Raw genomic sequence first — 22,120 nt, forward strand, 5'->3', positions numbered from 1 at the left:
GACAACCAGCCTTTGTGTGAGCTGTTATAAGAATTTGCCAGGGAGGAGTGTTTGATGGACAAAGCATTCAATCATACATGTGAGCACAGCAGCACCTACGGTGCGGTCTGGATCATACATGTGAGCACAGCAGCACCTACGCTCAGCACACTAGAGGAACTCGGGAGGGGGACAAGAGGGCCTTGGGCAAATGAAGAACACACAGTCATTTATCGTCTGGACATGAGCAAGCTCAGAAGGGCTGGAGGCACTATGAGCTGGGGGCGAGCCTGTGTGGGAATGCTTTTGGAGAGCAGTACCCAGAGAGGGGCCTCCACCATGCTGCCTGTTTGCTTTGGAAACTTATTTATTTTTACATTTATGTGTGTGTCTGTGCATGTAAGTGGCCACAAAGCCCCCAAAGGGGCATCAGAACCTCTGGACCTAGAGTTACCTACTGTGGGTGTCAGGAACCGACCAAGTCCCCTACAGAATGCATGTGCTCTGAACCACTCAGCCATCTCTCTAGCCTTGGAGAGATTAGAGAAATAATGGCAAAGAATAAAAGGGGGTGGGATACAAACAGTTAACATTTCCTCCCTCTGGTCAGGAGCTCAGTCTTCTTCCTAGGGAACCAGGGACAGTTTCATGTGGTAGACGGGCTCAACATGTGGGGGTGCTGTTCATGCTGGCTGCTCACTCTGACCCACACTTTCTCCACTTCTCACTCACTGACAGTCCGTGTGCTTGTTGTCTGAGAGGGGTCGAGCAAAGCCTTCAGCTGCCAACCTGCTCAAAGAGGTCAGGGTGCTCACCCATGAGTGTGGTCTTCAACTGCTTCTCTGAGGAGCTGGGAAATGTGCAGCAGAGGCTGGAGCCGATGTCTCTGTGGGATAGCTGTGGGTGGAGAGAAGTCAGAAGGAACTGAAGGAAAGCCAAACCCATGGGGAGACGCCCGCAGCTTAGACTGAAAGCACTGTGCAGAAATGCCCCCGCCCCCGCCATTCACAGAACCCATGTCATACTTGTCTCAACCAGGATCTGTCTCTGAGTCAAACTTCAGTTTCTTTTGTTGTTTTGTTTGAGACAGGGTCTTACTATTATAGCCCAGGCTGGCCTTGAATTTACTATTTGTCCGCCTCTGCCTTCTAGGAACCAGGACTACAGCCCTGCATGCCATGCCTGATTTCAGGTGTCTTTACCTAGAATACACAGAAGTCAGGAAATGTTTCCCTCCACAGTTCCCTAGGACTTGGCCAGCCTTGTTGCAGATGCTCTGCATTTTTCTTCTTTCATATTCTGGCTCCGTCTCAAATTTGTGACATCAAAATATTATTCAATATGGTCTATATTGGATACATGAGCAAGGACAGAAATGGCTAGCTCAACTGTTTTGCTGGGGTGTGATTAGGCCAAGGAAAAAGCACAAACAACTGTGCAAACAAACAGAACTTGTGTGTGTGTCTGGGTTTCACACCTGCCTCTGAGCATCTGATCTGCATGTATCTGTAGCTAAGATCAACCACGGACAGACAGCTCCAGAGGTAGAGAAGCCACAACTGCTGGAGACACAGCAGCCCTTCCCTGAGGCCAATGGCATTTCCTCATTCTAGTCTAAGTACTAAGTACGACTTTTCTTCTCCTGTAGTGTGAAGTTCATCAGCAGTGACTTTTTACGACCCAGGCAGGACCTCACCGTGAACGACAGTTCTCATGAGCAGGCTTATCCAAAGCAATGTGTAGGTAGGATCAACGCCTAGCTGCTCAGTTTTTGCTCTAAGTCACTTGCTGTCTTTGGGGGATGGGAAGGCAGACAGCTTGAGTTCATGTTGTAGAACATGACTGCATCCAGGTCTCAGAACCTATGCTCCAGTGTGTTAGGAGCCTCAGGCTTACACAGTGGGCTAAGGACAGTCACAGTCCTGCTTTTCTCTTCTGCTGACACCTTTTCCTACTGCGTCCCCACTGCTGACGTCCCCACTGCTGACGTCCCCACTGCTGACGTCCCCACTGCTGATGTCCCCACTGCTGACGTCCCCACTGCTGACGTCCCCACTGCTGACGTCCCCACTGCTGACGTCCCCACTGCTGACGTCCCCACTGCTGACGTCCCCACTGCTGACGTCCCCACTGCTGACGTCCCCACTGCTGATGTCCCCACTGCTGACGTCCCCACTGCTGACGTCCCCACTGCTGACGTCCCCACTGCTGACGCCTTTTCCTACTGCATCCCCACTGCTGACGTCCCCACTGCTGACGTCCCCACTGCTGATGTCCCCACTGCTGATGTCCCCACTGCTGACGCCTTTTCCTACTGCGTCCCCACTGGAAAAAAAAAAAGAAAGAAAGAAAGAGGAGAAGGATGACCGGTGGAAGAGAAGATTTCAAAACCACCATGCGGGCATCCCACTGAAGCCAATGTGGTCACCCCATCCCAGCTCTGCCAGAGGGCTCTGCCATGTAAGTCACCTTGGGCAGGACCCTACATCTTACAGAAAAAGGTAAAGGTATTTAGACTTTGTAAAATGCCTTGAAACTCTCGACTGTCCGCTTACCTCAAACAGATCTTACTCGAGTATGGGGGAAAGAAGCCACAGTGGCCACAGCAGGGAAACATGAGCCTCCTTCATCCTTCCCTTCCTGTCACAGCCTTGTCTACAGACTGTCGGCTGGCGTCAGAGGGAAAAGGCTCCTTTATGGTCCATAGCTGAGACATTCCCTAAACATGAGCTCATAGACACAGCCGCAGATCAACACCAGATTATAGACATGGCCTAGAGTGGCAGATGAATCAGAAAACACTGGGGCCTAACAATAGAATTTTACTGAATCTTTTCAAAATCTTCTCCTTGGCTTGGATGAAAAAAAAATCTCCCTGAAATTCTGTGGCCTCATCCTTCACTTTATCCTTTGTTCTATAACAAGGCTGCATGGAGAAAGAAAACAAACAAACAAACAAAGCCGCTGTTGCATTTTGACTCAGCCTGTCCCTGAGCAAAGCTGCTATGGATGGACAATCACAGCAGTTGGGCTCTCTTCTTTTCCCTTATCACCCCTGGAAGCGAAGTAGTATCTTCTGAGGAGGAAGAGAAGACCTGGGAGGCAGCCACTGTGACACAGGCGAAGGCACCTCAACTCACCTTCTGGGCGCTGGGACAGCATGGCAGTGAGGGATGGAGCACCATATGGGAAGTAGGTCTTGAGGGAAAACTTCATCTACAAGAGTCAAAATGGAAGTGGCATGAACGCTGGGACTGGGGGGCGGTGAGAACAATAAACCTCTGGCTGCCTCAGCCCCAGAGACCAGACCCACTGTCCTAACACAGCAGAAGGTATCCTCATTTTATAATCTCTTAAGAGGCCAAACAACATCTTCTGGAACTTAGGGCAGTCACATCATCTTGCTGCCATTTTTACCGAAGTTTCTGCTCACACAAGTCCAGCCACAAACGTTATCTTCTATTTCAGAGAGAGCTGCTAACACTTGTGGGACAGGACCTCACTGTGGCATTGATGACAACCAAAAGCAGCCCCACACTGAGAGCATGAGGCTGTGCATACCAACTGCATCTCCCAAGGGCATGGAGGTTTTGCAATAAAACTAACACAGGTAAAGTCTACAACACATGAGTTACAGGTTCTAAGTATAAAGCTTGAGAATCTTGGGTGAGCATGTGAATCCCCCTGACCAGAACCTCCTCAGGACACACAGAACACTGCTGTCACCCTGGGGAGTAGGTCAACCCCCGAACCCTAGGCTTGCAATCAATATTTTAATTTCAACAGAGATCAAGAATTACACCCCAAATTGCGCACAGACAGACGCACCAAGTATGCATGCTTCTGATCTAGTCTTCCCGGTCACAGGACTCGTGCACCAGGAGTTACTAATCTGCCCTCAAAGATGAGTAGAGTTAGCACGGCTATGGGCACTCGTGTCTTTGTCGCAGGTCTTTGCGAGGGTGAGTACCATGAAAGAGGTAACTTTTCAAGCCCAGCAGTGCTCCATTCCCATCACCGGATGAGAATTACCTGCCAACACTGGGTGCTGTGGAACTCATTGGCTTTAGCTGGTCTGCCTGGTATGAAACATTCCTTCACACATGGTTGATTCTGAGCTTGCTCTGTGTGGCAGGTGATGCTGACCCCATTCATGTGCTCAGCAACAATTTGAATAGCGCTCTGAAGTGTGTGTCCATTAAAAAAAAGCAAAAAGAAAATACTGGCTGTTGTTTCCTACAAAGTTGCAAGAGACAAAGTCTTCCAGGATGAATACTGACAATGTCCTTGCCTAAAACTAGGGCCCAGTGTGATCTCTTACTCCTAGACATACATGGCAGCAGTTAGTGTCTTAAATCAAAGGCGCTGTAACTCCAGTGCAAACCCACAGCACCAAGGCCAGCAGACACTCATGGCAAACTCAGAACAACACTCAAGTCAATGCTGAGGAAAAAACTTTCTCTCATTCTCTGCCCCTACTTGGGCATCCCAGAAGTCCAAACAAGGACAAGGTTTGCCGGAGGCCATTTCCTCTCTGGGGACACCAAGAGTGCGGTAAGGGAGGATGGCACATGTTACCGCTGTGCTCACAACAGTGAGTGCCAGCCAGATGCCAAGCTGGGAATCACCAATGCTGTTTCCCCAGGGAAAGAGGGATGGCAAGAGTAAGTCACAATGTATACGGTTGCCTTAGGAAGCAAGAACATCTGCTAAACCCTGAGACCTCCACAGCCTTGGGCTGAACACCCTAGCTCTGCCCTCCTAAGTAAAGCTGCAGACAGCAGCAAGAGAGGACCAGGCTCTCCTTCACTGGAAAGGTGTCTAGGACCAGTGCCATTCCATGTAGGCAAAGCACCACAAAAACATCCCTGTGTGATACGAAAATCTCATTTCACATGGTCATTCTAACCGGCCAGCAGCCCTCACAGATGCTGTCCAACCTCTCTGCTGGGGGAACTTGGAGTCCTTTGATCTACTGGTAGTATCTAACTTCTGCTGCTTCTTCAAGTCCCTCCCTGTCTCCACCTCCTGTCTGTCCCGGGGCTCTGGTGGGAACAAAGACAATGAGCACTGAGTACACCCAGCCTGCAGTTTCTATAGTGCATCCTAGGTAGATTACACAATGTTTCTTGATGGCCACGGGGCCAGCTGCAGACATAAGAACAAGCACAGAGAGCGAGGGGGCAGGGATGAGGGCTAGTGGGGATTCTCCCTCCAGAGAGATGGCCAATGTGAAGACACAGTCAAGACACAGCAGTGGGCAAATGGTGACAGGCACAGGGTATGGGGGAGGCAGACAAAATCTTTAATTTTCAGTTAAGTGTTTCATCTCTGCAGGAGCTGGGAGTGCAGCCAGTGTCAAAGCATGCGCCCAGCACGTGTGAGGCTGTGGGTGGTCTCCAGCACCAGAAGGACACAATTTCTCAGAATAAAGATCCTTTCCACCCATTTCCAAATGCCCACCGCAGCCTCCTTCGCTCTGCAGGGACTGAGCAACTCACAGTGTGATGGACCTGCTTGTGTTCTTTTTCCAGAGCTTCTGCCAAGCACGACATGAAGACCTGAAGAGCGGCGAGCACCTCTGGGGCTCCGTCGGTCTCCAGCAGCACAGACCTGGAGAGCAAGGTGAGATAGTGACACACTGCCCCCCACATCACAAATCCATGCCACAGCTTGAGCTGTGTCTCAGTTCTCCTGGGTGAAGGCAGGAGGAAGCAGCCTCCCCTCAGGTCTCTCTCAAGCTCCTTAGTGTTCACAGAGCACAGCGCCAGCAGCGTGTGCTCTGCTTTTGTCACAGGGACAGGACTAGCTGCCTGGAGAGCAACATCCTCGGTCGGAATCACCAGAGGGCTCAGGAATCAGATGTACGTGGGTTTGGTTTCCATCCATATTTATATAATTAACTTTTTTTTTAAGAAAAAAAATTTTCTCAAACTTTGACTTAAACAAAGACACTAGCCTGACTTCTTACATCTGTGGCCATTTAAGTTAAAGTTGGTATGTTTTAACGGTAACACAAATGGTGAGGTATTGGTTGTAAAACTTCCCTTCCTAGGTCTGGAGAGATGGCGCAATGTTAAGAGCACTTGCTGCTTTTCCAGGAGTTGAATTCAACTGCCAGCCTCCATATCAGGCAGCTCACAACCCTCTGCACCTCTGCGGGCACCTGCACCCATCTGCATATACCCACACAGACATGCAAACACCTACAGATAATTACAAATAATAAATCTTTAAAAATTCCTTTCCCGGGAGCCTGCTGTCTGCCCTGGAGCCCTTCCTCCATGTATTATGTGAGAAACAGGTGGCTGAAGGCAGCCCAGACCTCAGCTGCTCCACTCACATGGGGCCAGACGCTTTAGTCTGTTTTTAGGACTGCACTGCTGCAGTCGCCATGATCCTCCAGAGCAGAGCCAACCCGGTGTGGTACATACTCCTTACCTGTCCTCAGGACCCAGAACCACCATGCTGTTGAAATGTGGGCTTGTGCTGCCTTTCAGAAGGCTCTGCTCAGAATAGCCATGTCTTTGACAAAGACCTGTCAGGCCTCCTGTGGTGAAGGGCTGTACTGCTTGCTTTACTTGGATCTGGGGGAAACCCTATGTGCATATTTCACTAATTCAATTCCACTCCTCTGAGTATATTTCCACTGAGTATAAAAAGGTTCAGGAATACGGCCACGTTCCTACTACTGCCTTTTCAATGCACACTAACTTCTGAGTTTTCACCACTAACTATCCAAAACATTCAAGCCTCAAGACAGTCAAAGACTACTGCAAGGATTTCTAATTATGTTTGGAAGCTGAGCATTTCCAGACCGACTACTCCCAAAGACATTGTATTTACCTGAACATTTCATCTACAATCCTGAAGATGGCAGGATGGCAGGCTGCTTGAGGCTATAAAAGGAAAAGACCGTGAGACAGTGAAATACAATAGGCGTCCATCAATAGCAACTTTGGATGATCAGGAATACAAGGGGTCTATGGCTGCTCCAGAAAAGGGGCACGTTCCTTTTCTAAGCAAAAAGAGCACTGGGTGCATTGAAAAACTCACACATAAAATGCCAGCAGTGGGCAGGGGCTATGGGCAAACTTCTTTTTATATTCCTATTATATCCTCTGTTTTCTCTAATAAGTCCATATATGTAGAAAAAAGTAAGTTTCATGAGCAGTCACAAACCACTTTATGACTCAGGCCATGAGACCTGCCTTAGGACTTCCTCAGCTGGCCTAGAGGCACCCCAGCACTGTCTCCACCCCGAATTGTTAATGAGCACTAAGTAAGAAACAGGGGTCTTTTGCTGGGCATTCAGTGCAGGACACATTTACCAGTTAACAAAAAACACAGCTGTGTCACATCCAGTGATGGCCAGCTCTCTAGCCCTAGAACAGCCTGTTGGTGGGTTCTTGATGGTCCGTCCAATCCAAAGAAGCTAGCTCCCTCAGTGGGCCTTACCAGTGACCACACATTTTTTGGTCAGAACATAACACTTGAGTTTATAAGAGATTTTAAAAATCCCATTTGCATTATAAAACTCACAGTGGCACCCAGATATGCGTAGGCCAGGCTCTAATGAAGGGAATTTCTGAGTCACTTTGTGCTTGCTATGACTAGTTTTGGGAAACATTTCTCATCGCCATCTTAGGCCCTATGTGTCACTTTTCTGAACAATTTCGAAGAAAGCTCAGTGTCTATCTCCTTGTTAGTTCTGCGAAGGCAGCTTAACTTCAACATGGAGTATGTGCCATCCAGTGGTCATATGTGAGCATTACAGACTGCCACTCAAAAACATTTATGATTTGCAAGTTAATGCTTTCTGACTTTGAAATAAAGTAACCACGATTTCTAACCCTTTGTCAATATACATCTTTATCCAAATGAAGTGAACCTCAGATTCTCATGAACATGTTACCTACTTAAGAAATGGACGACAGGTTATTTCTTGACTCTGATCTCAGAAAGTCATTTAATTTGCCTGCTCCTTGGCCTCACTATAAACACTTAACAGTTGTTAGGGGATTTGGACACAGGCCCAAAAAACACTGAAGGGGTTTCTATGTGATCATAATGGAAAAGTCCAAACAGGAGAAAAGCAAACTGCATGTCTTAAAGAAATAGAAATCAGCTAAGTTTGCCAGGATAATTCTGTTTTACATGGGAATGCACCTTCTAACCCCCCCACCCTTCTCCCCAGCCATAAGACCAGACCAGGATTCAGGAAGGTAAAGTCATTTTCTTTTATCCCAGCCCCACCCTAGCCACTGAACACTGGAGAATCATGTGGGCTGATGATATGGATTTCTAAATAGTAAAGAAAAAGATGCAAGAGGCACCTGAGTGACCACCAAAACCACAGGAGGACACAAGGAAGGGTGTTCTAACCTAGTTTGTCAAAGAGAAAACTGGATGAGCTTTGCTTTGATGCAATGGTTTCCTTCTGAACAGATCAGCTGGGGATCCCGCGCACCCTGTCTATGTGGTTGACTCTACAGGTAGATGTCTTTCTCTGTAGATCAGCTGGGGATCCCGCGCACCCTGTCTATGTGGTTGACTCTACAGTCTTTCTTTGTAGCTGAACAGATCAGCTGGGGATCCCGCGCACCCTGTCTATGTGGTTGACTCTACAGTCTTTCTTTGTAGCTGAACTGATCAGCTGGGGATCCCGCGCACCCTGTCTATGTGGTTGACTCTACAGGTAGATGTCTTTCTCTGTAAGGACTCTAGATCTGTGGTTTCTCCCAGCTTAGCATGCTACTTTAGATTCTAAAACAGGAAGAGACAAGCAGACGGGGCACCTCCTGAAATAGCCAAAACAAGGGTGGATGTTTAGCTGTCCTTATTACTCTCACTGAGAGAACCCCTTTCTCCTCTACACTCCTTACTGAAGGTTTTCCCAGGACATCATTTCAGTGCCAGTAAGTTACTTCCTAAAGATCAGAGAATTCCCAGGTCCCTGTGGCACACTTAAGCCAATTTCCTCACCAGAACTAGAGCTCTCATGCATGCTTCTCTGAAAGTCAAATTCTACCTCTTACAGAATCCCTGTGAGGAGGAGGCAGATTTAAATCCTCTGCAGAGTGTTTTACAGGTCATCAGAAGGACATCAAAGGTCACTCTGCACTCCAGGGATCTACAGCTTTGCCCCAAACATGAAATCTGTGCAATTATCTTTTCTACCAAAATAAGGGAAAAGAAAGAGAAAAAGCAAGGATGCCTGAGGTTCCTTCTGCTCCTCTGTTTTTCTCCATCCTCCCAAATCTTGTTCCTTCTCAAACCCTTTCCTCCATCTGGCCTAACAATCTTCACATGGTGATTGCTTCATGCCAGGGAAACCACGTCATCAAGAGACACCAGGAACACTCTACTCCTTTCCTGCCTCCACGTTTCAGTAAGCACTGGAGGGTGGACAGATGATGATGGAGACCTGTGGCCCCCTCCCTCTCTGCTGGGAGCCATAATGTCTCCGTCTTTCCTTTAGGTTTTCTCTCCCCAGGATGGCTCATTCCCATCCCTCAGCAGCACTCCGCAAGGAGTCAACATGGACAGCACAGACCATCAGCGAGACAAAGGTGGGGAGCTCTGCACCAGGAGCTGTGCGAATGGTCTGGGGCTCCAGCTCGACCATGGAGCTCACTAAACTGCTGTTCTCGTCCCAGGGTGTCAAGAGTTGTTATAAGTACCTGACACTCCAAAGAGAACGCACAGCAAGTTTCTCAGGAAGACACATTTTTTTCTATCAACTGTTTTCAGATTGTGTGTGTGTGTGTGTGTGTGCGTGCACACGCGCACGTGTGCATTTGAGAGACAAAGAACTAGAAAGGAAACTCTTAGGTGATTGACAGAGAAGAGTACCTGAGTCTAATGAAGAATCACAGTGGAGGCCACAAGTCTTCTTTCACACAGAACCAACAGGGAAACCACAGCTCAGGTTCAACACTTAAGGATGGGTTCTTCTTTCTCGGCCCATTTTAATGTTGTTTGATGTCAGAAAATGGTCATTTGAGAAAATGAGCTGAGAAGTTTCCCTTCCAATTTGCACACCAGAGGGGAGCCAGCCCCCCCACTCTACTGACAAGAGAGACATCCCTCTTTGTACACAGACATGAGTTAAAAGGTGGTGACTATAGTTATCAGAGACACAAATATATACAAATTCAAACAAAACAAAAATAAAAGCCTCTTCTAAAGGAATATTCCTCATAGGCTTCAACAATAAACTCTTTTATGGAGTTAAAAAATGATTTAGCTTTAAAAAATCTACCTATATAAAAAAACTTCACATTGATCGTGTGATAGAACACTTTCATAGATACATACTTTCATTGTGGCATTTTCTTTTCTATTTTTAAAATGTTAAACATAAAACTAAACAACCCTTCACATTTTAGAATCTATTTTGCTTTAAAAGATTCATGTTTCTTGCAACAAATTTGAGCTTTCTTTTTAATCTTTACCAGATGCTGTTTATACTACAAGCAATTTTTTCAGTACCCCATAATGCAATTATTGTTTAATTAGTGATAAATCTGTCATTCCTGGGCTTAAAACCTTAACAAGTACCAAATGTGCTCTTATGTTGTAAGTTTACGTGAGGTCTCAGTATCAGGACAGAGAAGCAGGGGTGCAAACTGTGGGATGCCCAGCTCCGCACACTGGACAAACTCTTCCAGCCCTGGTCCCTGTGTCCTGCCGCTGCTCACCCTGACCTCTCAGTGGGAGGGGCTGTATGGTCCACTGTGTTTTTGTGGTCTGTTTGTGGGCCTCTTCCCCTCCACCTTCCAGTAGCTACAACTACAACCCTAGGAGTGAAGATTATCCTGCACTCTGGGCTTTCTTTGGGGACAGTATTGGGGCATCTAGTGCCCTCGTGAGGCTGACACTGGAAAGCGCAGCACAGACAGAAGCCCCACAGCACTTTTCTGGTCCACCAAGGCCAAGTCTTCCTCTCCAGCTTTGGTTTAACTACATGTATCACATTAGAGCTCAGGCAGGAAGTACTTCTAGAATACTCATGGAAAGGCAGGGAGAGAAAAGGCTGGAGCACTAGTGAAAGCTGCTCATGCTGAGGACAGGAGTTACCACTTGTATTTTAGCAGTGGGATTGTGCAGGGGACTTTCTGGGAAGTTTCACCTTCTAAAGTCACAGTGACTGCCCTCTGAAGAATTCCTACCCGACAGAAGGAACACACTGAGGTGTCTGGAGCTCGCACAGACAAAGATACTTTTTACTGAGTTACCAACTCTTCTAAGTAAGATAATTAATGAGAATAGTCTCCGACTTACAAAAGCCTTACCCTGCCTCCTGCCTTCCATGCACCCCTTCTTCGGGGCAGCTCTTCTAGGTCCCAAAGTGGTGGCTTCTAGCAGGCGGTCAGCTCACAAGGAGTGCATGGAGGGCATGGGAACCAGGGTACCCCTAGCTTTGGCACGTAGAACAGTGCAGCAGCCAAGCACAGGCCACCCTCCCATCCAGTTGGCCCTTTTCATTCAAATTGGGGACCTAAACAATAGCTTTCTGGGCTCCACACACAGCACTGTAACAGGAAAACAGCCTCCTTGATACAAGGCCAGCCTGGGCAAAGAGCAGAGTGCCAAAAGGGCTGCATAATTAGCAAGTGGCTTTCACTACTTCTGACGTCAGTGTTTAAGGTCAGGTCTGAGGCTACGGATTACGGTCTCCTGGTGACTGCTCTGTCAAAGGAAACACAAGACCATCTGTTTTTGAAACTTTTAGTCTGCAAAGTAAATGACAAACTGGGGTTAATACCCTGATCTATCTGGGGCCACCAACTATGGCAGGCAGCCATGATCTTGGGACAATGAAGGGTAGAGAACCAAAAGTTGAACCTCAAACATAAACAGGTTTGGGAATGCATTAATATTCACAAGTTTCACACATGTGCACGCACACACATCTTGTTTGGAATTAAGGTGACTTGAAACTAGTTTCTTATTACTCATTGTCTTACCAGAAACTGCCAGGCCTCTGAAGTCTCCAAAAGGCCAAAGGACATTCAGGGAGGTCATTATACTTTGCACAGCCCTTTTTTATTCTTCTTTTTTCTTTCTTTCTTTCTTTCTTTCTTTCTTTCTTTCTTTCTTTCTTTCTTTCTTTCTTTCTTTCTTCATTTGAGTAACTATAGAATTTCCAGAAATCATTCTGGATAGTCCCAAGAGATGGGAATATAATTAACAGTGTTCCACACAAAACACAAGTTATGTAGACCATCACACTTTAATTACTGTCAGAATCCAACGCTAATGCAATTGGCATCGGGTTTCTTGGGCAGCAAAATGCAGCAGTGGAACTGGGTCTTACAGATCTGATACTGTGAATGGCCCTGTCAAGGCCTGAAGATGCTGCACTGTGATAAATGAATGAGAAGATGCAATTAGGAAGCGGGCTCTTCAAGTTACCCCTGTAATCATTCATCCAGGTCATGGGGCTTATTCTACCCCACTGGGTTCTCTGGCTCTGTGGGTTCAATATGGTGGAGGAGAATACCTAAGCCAATCAGGGGCTTCCAGCTTGTTGTCTGTATTGTAATTATATCCATGAACCACAAGGCATAGAGGGGTCACATCCTGGTAATGCCACAATAAATTAAACCAAATAACACACCCTCAAATCCCCCCTCAACCATAATAAAAGCTCTGAAGCTCCCCACAGATGATCCTGATAAACTCCTTGTCAAGGACGGTTCCGCCCACAGCAGTCGGCCTGAGGTTCTCTATACAATGTCTTTGGGAGGGCACTTTGCTGTGCTCACCTAGGACAGCTTGGGCCCAAGGCTCCAGGTAAAATGGATGCAGACAAGGTTCAGAGAAGAACATGTAATATCAACAGTCACACAGCCCATGGGGCTGGGAAGCTTTCCACTAAGGGGAGATATAAAGGATAGTTATGAGCAAGCTGCAAGCCAAGAACCCAGGGCCATCAGTTTGCATTGAAACCAAGACAGACCAGAGATAAAGTAAAAAATCTCAATGTGCACATTTAATTTAGGAATACAGACATTTACCAGACAAAGTAACTTACTGCCTTAACTTGGAAGGGACTGTCAGCGAGCTTCCGGAATCAGCTACAAGATCTTTAAGGAAGCTGCACTCTGATTTCTAGCCTTAAGATTCTATGCAACTTTTGAAAATGGTGAGAAGTAGCAATCATGAATGCAACTGTATGTTCACATGCACACATGTAAGAGAGGAAATCCAAGCAACTGCTGCCCTGTAACTGATTCCCTTACAGTCTCCGATGTGAAAAGGTTTCAACAAAGCAGGGCAGCCAGGCAGGCAGCTTCAGCACCTTCCTCGGTGTAGGCCACGACCAAGGCGGACACGTTCTCCCGTTTCCTGGCCACTGAGCTGAGATAGCACTATCCTGAACTGCTATGGAACTCACAGCCTCCATCAGATCCCCCAGCTCACAAGAGCCAATGAGAACACAGAGAAGGCCACTGAGGTTCCTGTAAGGCGCCACTGCACCCGTAATGCTCTTCTCCTTAGCCACATTGAACATAACGTTAAGTTCTACATTTTTTTTTTAGCTTGAGACAGGGTTTCTTTAAATAGTCCTGGCTAACCTGGAACTCACTCTAGACCAGGCTGGCCTCCAACTCACAGAGATCTGCCCGCCTCTGCCTCCAAATGCTGGGATTAAACCTGGCTCAAGTTCCACTTTTAACAGGATTCACATGACTGTTGTGCCAGCACAGACTCTTCTCTGTAACCATGCTGGGTGGCTGAGGTCACAGTGTGTGGTGTCCCGGGCCTTCCACTCTAAACCCTGACACTAGGAATCTGGGATAAAATACCTTCGAGAAGAGGAGACACCGGTGCCTGCAGACTGTACTTGAGAAACAAGCCTCCATGACTCTACCCTGCGAGCATGCACGCTGAACAGGCGCTGGCAGCTGGAGGCCTGCCTAAGCAAACAAGCCCTTTAAGTCCACTGTGTACTTCACCAGAATCTAGGCCTAGGCAGCTTCTTCTGTGGACACTGGCTGATTTCTTATTAGTGCTCTGTACACAGTAAATCTCTTTCATATTTTTTAAGTGGTCTTGCTATGTTGCCCAGACTGTTTTTAATTACATTTCATTTATTGGGGGTGGTGGAACATGTCATAGCACGTGTGGGGAGGTCAAAGGGCAGGGTGTGGTAGTTGGCTCTCTCCTTCCGCCCTGTGGGCACTGAACTCATGTTGTCTGACTTGACAACAAACACCTTTACCCACAGAGACATTTTGCCCACCCAATCAAACTGATAGAAAATCGGCTCAGTTGACTCCCACTTGTGCCTTCTGAGTAGTTAAAACAAGTCAGTGAACCGCTGGGCTCAGTTTGGTTTGCTTTACACACACACAAACACTTCCACACCTCTGCTTATTCTTCCTTTGTGTATCTTACAGGAAAGCAGTTTATTTGAAAGATACTTTTGTCTCAGTCTGCCTTAAATTAGAGGTCCTGCCCTCACTGGGGAAAACATGACTGTTGGGGGGAAACTGTCACTAGGTATTATGTATTCTTTTTCCTGGGGACACTGGTTCTTACAGAACCCCACTAACCAAGCTAAAGGCAGACACTGACTGGCCAGGCCCTGACCACTGCCTGGAAGTCGGGCCACTGGTGCCAAGTCTTCAGGGCTCTTGAAGGAAGTGGAGGCTTTGGTATGCAGAAGCTTCACCCAAAACAAAACGCACACAAATTCAATTGGTTTTGCTGCTTTAAGCATTTTTTCTGAGTTTCTCTCTAATACTCTACTTTATCCTCATGGAGAGCTGTAGGTTCAGTTTCTAAATTTGTATTAACTGTTTTTTATTCTCCCTTATCTATAAGAGTCCCTGTTTTAAGAACATGTTTCTCACACTAAAATGAGAAACAGTATTTTTTAAAAGCCTACTTTGCATCCCTGGCCTCTTCAGACCCCTGGGAAGTACATTCTATACAAGCCATAGGTAAGGACATGACCTGTCTGTCTTTTGTAAAATGGGGCAATGTGGTGGAACAGAGCATCAGGAGGTGAATGGAGCGAACACACACACAGCCCATAGGAAAGTCCTAGGGCATTAGATGTCCCTAAGTAAATATAAACGGAAAGCATAAAGGCCCCAGCTCTGGTCGCACTTTTTACTTCTGTCACTCTTTAACTGAAGGCAATATTCTCAGCAATTCTTGTCACTAAAGTCCAGCACGTACCAGCAATGACTCTTTTACACAGCATTCCATCTCTCTCAGGCAATTTCTCTTGCTGGAGAGCAGCTTTTCAAAAAGATGCAGCACTGCTTTTTCAAGACTGGGGAGATGCCGAAACCAGAGGCTGATCACAGAGGACATGGGTAGAATGATCTTTCTCCTTTGAGCAAGAAATAAGCAGAAGGTTAAACAGAAATAGATTCCTGAAAAGACATCAAAATGAGCAATGTTCAAATGGCAATCACTAATCAAGTGTGTGAGACGTGGTTTTCTCTCACCATGGTCTTGGCAGCTGTCAATATTGATGCATCTACTTGCAAAATACTATGGCAATCTCTCACCTAAAACTTCAGGAACCCTTAGAAGGTGAAGACTGCTTCCCAAAGTATATACAAATACATATCAAAGAAAGGGAAAAAGGAAAAATGAGATGACAAAATCCCTGTGATGTCCAGGAAATAAGGACGTAAAGTTAAGAGGCAAGCTATGTTTAAAACTGAACTAGATTGAGACCGGAAATAAGTCCATAGTCCTAAGGAAGTTACCTGGCCCTTCATAGCCTCAACTTACTTATCTGTAAAACCAAATTGGCTAGAAGGATCCAATGTAGCAGTGCACATGAATTACACAGACAGCACACTGTGAATTCTCAATAAATAAAATGCAAGTCTTGATGAGAGATGGCCCAGTTGGCGCATAGTAAATCTTATGTTACAGCCAAACCATGTCATGTAGCTTTAGCTTAGTGTTTTGTCTTTTTGTGTAGTCTAAGTACATGTGACAATGTGGCACATACACATGTGTGTATTTCCATGCACACATGTATGCAGAGGCCAGAGGATGACATCAGATCTCCTCTAGTAGGCAGGGTCTATTCCTGAACATACAGTGCAAGGTTGGTTTTGTTTTTCTTTTCTTTTGGATAGACAGGCAGCCAGCGAGCACAGCAAGAGCACTCCCCTGCTCACATACACTGTTGGGGCTACAGGCATGTCAGGGGTACTCCCAGATTTTAGTTTGGGGAAGAGCCCTGGCTGAGTGGGGGTACTGCTCAGCATGACACTGGCACCCGAGTCTCCTCAATCTTGGAGTAAAGATATATCCTAGTCTGTGTGTGACAAGCTCATAATTATAAACAGAAATGCCTCCGACTCTCAAAAGTGTTGTGTTCTAACTTAAACAGTTGTGACATGTCACATAGTCACTTCTGTGGTCAGCTGGTGTTAATCATCCACGCTGCCAGGAGCTAACTGTACTTACTTATCTCATCCACTGTATAGATGCCAATCTCCCCTTCATCTCTCTGGATACCACACTGATATCTACCACTTCAGTCTGACTCTGATGCCCACTACCCATGGCTACTGCAGTCATCAGTAAGAGACTCATCCACAAACTACGAGTCTTCTGGTTAAAAACAGCTTCCCACGATCCCTTCTTCGGGTGTGTAACAATTTGGTAAAGCAGGCTCAGAATTTACAACAGTGCTCTAACAACAATCAGCAATTCATTCTAAAAGGAACAACCAGAAATGGTAGGATAGAGGACATGGATAAGACACATGGGGGTGGGCTCAAGGTTTCTATGCCGTCTCCAGGTACACCAGTCTTGCAGTGTCTTTGTGTTCACCTGGATGCTTATCAAGTTCTGTGGCTGAGCTGATGTACGACCAGCCACTAGTAATTACACCCAGTTCTAGTGGTCACAAGGCTGGTTGCTCTGCTCTTAGCCCTGATCCTGAAGCTCTCCAGGGGCCCAGAAGACTCACTCCTTAGCCTAAACTTACATATAATTGGAAAAGGCTCCCTATCACTCAGGAAATCCCAGAAGTTTTAGATGCCTGGACAGAGACCACACATGTATAACATAGAAGCCCTGCATCCATCTCCACTTTCATCTGCTTTAAGCACAGGGAAAGAAATCTCTGCATGCCGTCATCAGGCTCCCCAATGTTCCTGAAGCACTGGATTTGGGTTTAGTTCAGAGAACATGACATACTCAATTACTAACACTCCATAGATTAATGGAAGAGTCTCAGCAGCCTTCCCACCTCTGCAAGAGTTTAGGCAGTCTGCAGACCTGGGACAAGACTCCTGGGTATGAATTTTATAAAAAGTTAGGTTCGACATTTAAGTCAAGAAATCAAAAGGTTCCTCTAGGTTATCTAAACCACAAAGGGGAACCAACATGAGTTGTTTAGAGGAAACTGCACATTTCTGGAAAATACATGACTGTATTTGGAAGCCAAGGCAAAAGATGCCCAGCCAATTATAAAACACAAGAATTCCACAACTGTGGTAAGCAGTTGAGAAGCTGAACATAGGGCAAAGCTGCTTTGGTCAAAGAAAGCTGTGGTTTCTAGAAGGCCACACAGCCCATCTGGGGAACTGTTCAAGCTGGGAGGGGTGCAGGGCATGGAGCAGCAATCTGCACGGCTCACTGAGTCAGCCTCCTTTGTGGACATGTGGCGGACGGGCTCTCCACAGGAAAGGTTCCAGCCAATGTGGCTCTGGGTTGACTTGCTAGTCTGAAGCTGTTGGAACTGGACATGCTGAGGACCACCCAGCATTTCTGGACAGTCTGTCCCTTGTGGATTAGTAGACATAACTTTCCAAACCAAATAAACTGTATTAGTAGCTGAGTGAGAACACTCTATCGTACGTGAAATGAGAGCAAGGGCGGGCAGGCTCTCACCCTGGGCTCTGGGCAGCACGCCTCCCGGTCAGTAATTTCTGAGACTGCTGCTGGGGTTTACAAAAGATGCCAAAGGTGGTCTGCTTTAAGGCTGACATAGAAATGCAGGTGAATTACTATAATCAGAGATGGAGCTTTCCACTGTGCTGTGTTGTATAAAAGGTGCGAGTTGGTGAGAAAACCATAAGAACCTCAAGGACTCAGCTGAACTGCAGGTGGTGATTACTCAATACCAATGAATAACAAAGGTAACAGATTTCTCAAAAGTTGAGACATATTGAGTAAATTATGACAGAAGGATTGAAGAAGACAGAAGAAAATGACTTCAACTTTTCATGTTTATTTATATGGGCATGTATTTATGAGGGTGTGGTGTGTGTTTGTGTGTGTGTGTGCAGATACCCACAGAGGCCAGAAGAGGGCATTGTGAGTTGCCAACACGGGTACTTTGAACTTTTGCACTGAACTCGAGTTTTCTGCAAGAGCACTTGTGTGCTCTTAGCCCCGAGCCATCGTGTGTGTGTGTGTGTTTGTGTGTGTTTTAAGACAGAATCTTGGTAGGTATAGCCCAGATTGGCTTTGATTTGTGGCAATCCTCCTGTCTCAGTTTCCTGAATGCTAGGATTATAAATGTGAGCTACCACATATAGTTCTTGTTTTAACCTCTTTTGTAAACATTCAACAATTTAACCTTCTCTGGATTATTAGCTTTCATAGAAAATGAAATATGTATTGTATATAAATGTTATGAGTTATATATGGAAAATGGAAATACTCTACTAGGAACTCTTTCATTTCCCAAATGTAACGAACGATGCAACAGGACGCCTGCGATGGATGAGAAGACCCACTGATGACAGTCAAGATTTCAAGATACAAGACAGTAACTGGAGTTACAAAAGCCTAAAGGACACACATAGGCAACACACCAAATGCTGCTAGATCACAGAGTGAAGGTGTTTATAATAAAATAGTTCTAGTTCTTCTCATTTTTCTTTCTTTGTAGTTTAATGGTGTGTGTGTGTGTGTGTATGTGTTGCTTGTTTTATCCTCCATATAAATTCTAAAAGTGATTTGGCCTCTGGAAAGATACCTCATCAAGTGTGTGGGTTAGAGAACAGCATTTTTGCATGTTACAGCTTCCTGTCTACCTGTGAGTACACCTGTCTGTCTGTTCACCTTCACTCTGTAAAGGAGTTTTAATCCCAGCACTTGGGAGGAAGAGGCAGGCGGATCTCTGTGAGTTTGAGGCCAGCCTGGTCTACAAGAGCTAGTTCCAGGACAGGAACCAAAGCTACAGAGAAACCCTGTCTCAAAAAAACCAAGAAAGACCACTGTTTGTTGTTACTATTGTTACCGTTTCTGATGTGTGCACCTCTCTGCACACCTGCAGAGGCCAGAGGAGGACAACAGGTAACTGCTCTATCACCCTCCATCTGATTCCCCTGAGATAGGGTCTCTAACTGAACTTGGATCTTCCCTTTAGAGAGTGGTTGATCAACAAGCCCCAGAGATCCACCAGTTTCGTCCCACACCCAGTGCTGGACTCCAGTGTGTAAAACCATGTGCAGCTTTTATGTGGCTGATAAGGATCTGGAGTTGTGCTTGCTCGGCACTCATATCTCCTACGCCATCCCCACAGCCCTTTAGTTCTGTTTCCAAATGCAGTGAATTTCTTTGGAAGTAATATTCTCCCTTCTCTTTCCTCCTTTCCCTCCTTTTGAAGGGCTGAGGATCAAATCTATGTTTCGATGCTGGGTAAGCATTCTGCCTCAGTTCTATAAACATTGACTAAATTTCTGGGTGTGGTTTCGTATATGACAAACATTGGGAAGTATAACCCACATAAAGCTCTTCGGAATCTTCAGTAATTTTTAAGAGCATTGGAGAGGACAGAGAAGGCTGGGCTGAAGGAGGGAAAGCTTAAAGGTGCTTGCTGCTAAGCCTGGTGACCTGAGTTCAATCACTGGTACCCAAATGAACTTAACAAGAAACCCAACTCCTATAAGCTGTTCTCAGACCACCACACTAATAATAAATATATAAGTAATAAACAATGAAGGTAAACAGAATATTAAATACACTATCATATGTTTTTTCCACACCACATTTCACAACTAGAAAAAAACAAGTTGAGCGATAAGATCGATGGACTCACGACAAGAAGGCTTCATTCACAGCGTCGAAGAACTCAGGTGAGAGGACCTCCTGGGGCTCATGCCCATGATAGGTGAGGAGAGCCTCCACCAGGGGTTCGAAGTCAGGCAGAGGAACCAGAGGGACACAAACTTGTGACAGGCACATCATGCGCTCAGGAGCCATCCTACTGGAGAAAAAGGTAAGAAGTGACGGCCCAGATCAGAAAGTCACATGTAACTGTGGACAAGTTTTCCCACTGAAAAGGACAGTGACAGGCCCCCATGCTGGCCAAGCAAGATCTTCTCTAGTACTGTGTGCCAGGTCTTCTTCAGCCATTGTCATTCCCATGTCTGCTGTACGCACAGGAGTGCTTTATCTGTACAGCGATCTGCAGACATACATGACCAACACCCTGTGCCCCCCACAAAACTCCTAAGCGGATGCTGGCCTGCCTGACCAACAGCCACTGCCACGCTGGCTCGGCCCACACAACTCCAGCTGTGTGTGAGCAGCCTCCTGACCACCGCTGGCGTCTGTCTCACCCCACTGTGGATCAACACAGACTGTTCGGCACCCTCTCAACTCCACATCACTACACACAGCTCTGCAAAAGTCCTTCCGCACTGAGACAAATGGTCTCCCCTAGAGGGCTAAAGGTCCTTATGCCCACAGGTAAGCACTGGAGAAACCAGGAATGTCAAACATGCAGGTTTGTCTCTTGTGTGCCTGTTTTCTACCCGAAGGCTGGGAGTAGAAGTAGTTAATAACCTGATGGTGACTTTGCTATCTACAGAGCAGGCCTACCCTGAATCCTCCAGAATTCCTCCCTAAACCTTTAATAATTGTTACTCAGTAGAACCCATCCTTAAGAGAGATGTCATATGTACTTTGGAGTTTGGTGACCTCTACTTTCTCTGTATGATCAAGACCACACCTAGTCCTCCCCTATCTACACACGGGACTGAGGTAACTGTTACCACCTAGTCCTCCCCTATTTTTTACCACTGAACTTTTTTTTTGCCCCAAAATTGTACTGTACTTAAATGCCCCAAAATAAGTAAATGAATAAATAAACTATCCAGTGTCAGATTCTAAAAGTCTGAGCCAACACCAGCTAAGTCATGTTGAACCAAATTTCCTTCTTGCCTTACTTGGATCAGTACACTTTTAGCGATGGCGTTTGCAGGGACTCCCCCAACCCCAAGTCCCCTGCTCGGCCTTCTAAGTAAGGGCCTGTTGTCCAACCTGACTGTGAAATACTGCTAGCAGCCTCGAGTCACAGGAGTCTCAAATGCTGCTTTGTGACAGCTCTCCAACCACTGCCATCAGTACGACTGTCGTGTGTAACAGTTTAAACGACTGTCGTGTGTAACAGTTTAAACGACTGTCGTGTGTAACAGTTTAAACGACTGTCGTGTGTAACAGTTTAAACGACTGTCGTGTGTAACAGTTTAAACGACTGTCGTGTGTAACAGTTTAAACGACTGTCGTGTGTAACAGTTTAAACGACTGTCGTGTGTAACAGTTTAAACGACTGTCGTGTGTAACAGTTTAAACGACTGTCGTGTGTAACAGTTTAAACGACTGTCGTGTTTAACAGTTTAAACGACTGTCGTGTTTAACAGTTTAAACGACTGTCGTGTGTAACAGTTTAAACGACTGTCGTGTGTAACAGTTTAAACGACTGTCGTGTGTAACAGTTTAAACGACTGTCGTGTGTAACAGTTTAAACGACTGTCGTGTGTAACAGTTTAAACGACTGTCGTGTTTAACAGTTTAAACGACTGTCGTGTGTAACATTTTAAATGACTGTCGTGTGTAACAGTTTAAACGACTGTTGTGTGTAACAGTTTAAACGACTGTTGTAACAGTTTAAATGACTGTTGTGTGTAACAGTTTAAACGACTGTTGTGTGTAACAGTTTAAACGAGTTGGGGACTGGGACCCTAGCAGTGACTCTGATGGGCAGTGGCTGCAGCGTTAGCAGAGAGCACGCTAGTGAGAGCAGCCACAAGAACCCTCACCTCGTCCTTACGTGTTCTCAAGTTCCCACCCCCGCTGCACTGCACAGGAAAGGGCTGGGCCTGGGCTAGCATGCAAGCCTTTTCTGTTT

General features: G+C 46.2%; 1 protein-coding gene across 3 annotated transcripts in view; it reads right to left on the minus strand.

The window, feature by feature from the left end:
• The window catches only part of Fancc (FA complementation group C), a 110,369-nt gene that overhangs the window by 10,439 nt on the left and 77,810 nt on the right, over positions 1-22,120 (minus strand). For 2 of the 3 annotated variants that reach the window (XR_009058200.1, XM_057787712.1), the window contains exons 7-12: positions 20,027-20,194; positions 15,178-15,334; positions 6,826-6,878; positions 5,481-5,592; positions 3,120-3,195; positions 795-876 (exon numbers count right to left, since the gene is read on the minus strand). Coding sequence is in view for 2 of the 3 variants with exons in the window: in XM_057787712.1 (XP_057643695.1) it covers positions 795-876; positions 3,120-3,195; positions 5,481-5,592; positions 6,826-6,878; positions 15,178-15,334; positions 20,027-20,194 (648 nt within the window). In the remaining variant the exon portion in view is untranslated. The remainder of the gene's footprint in view (positions 1-794; positions 877-3,119; positions 3,196-5,480; positions 5,593-6,825; positions 6,879-15,177; positions 15,335-20,026; positions 20,195-22,120) is intronic. The other variant, XM_057787713.1, reaches the window with a different exon arrangement.

The sequence above is a fragment of the Chionomys nivalis genome, chromosome 13 (genome assembly GCF_950005125.1).
Source record: "Chionomys nivalis chromosome 13, mChiNiv1.1, whole genome shotgun sequence".
Taxonomy (NCBI): domain Eukaryota; kingdom Metazoa; phylum Chordata; class Mammalia; order Rodentia; family Cricetidae; genus Chionomys; species Chionomys nivalis.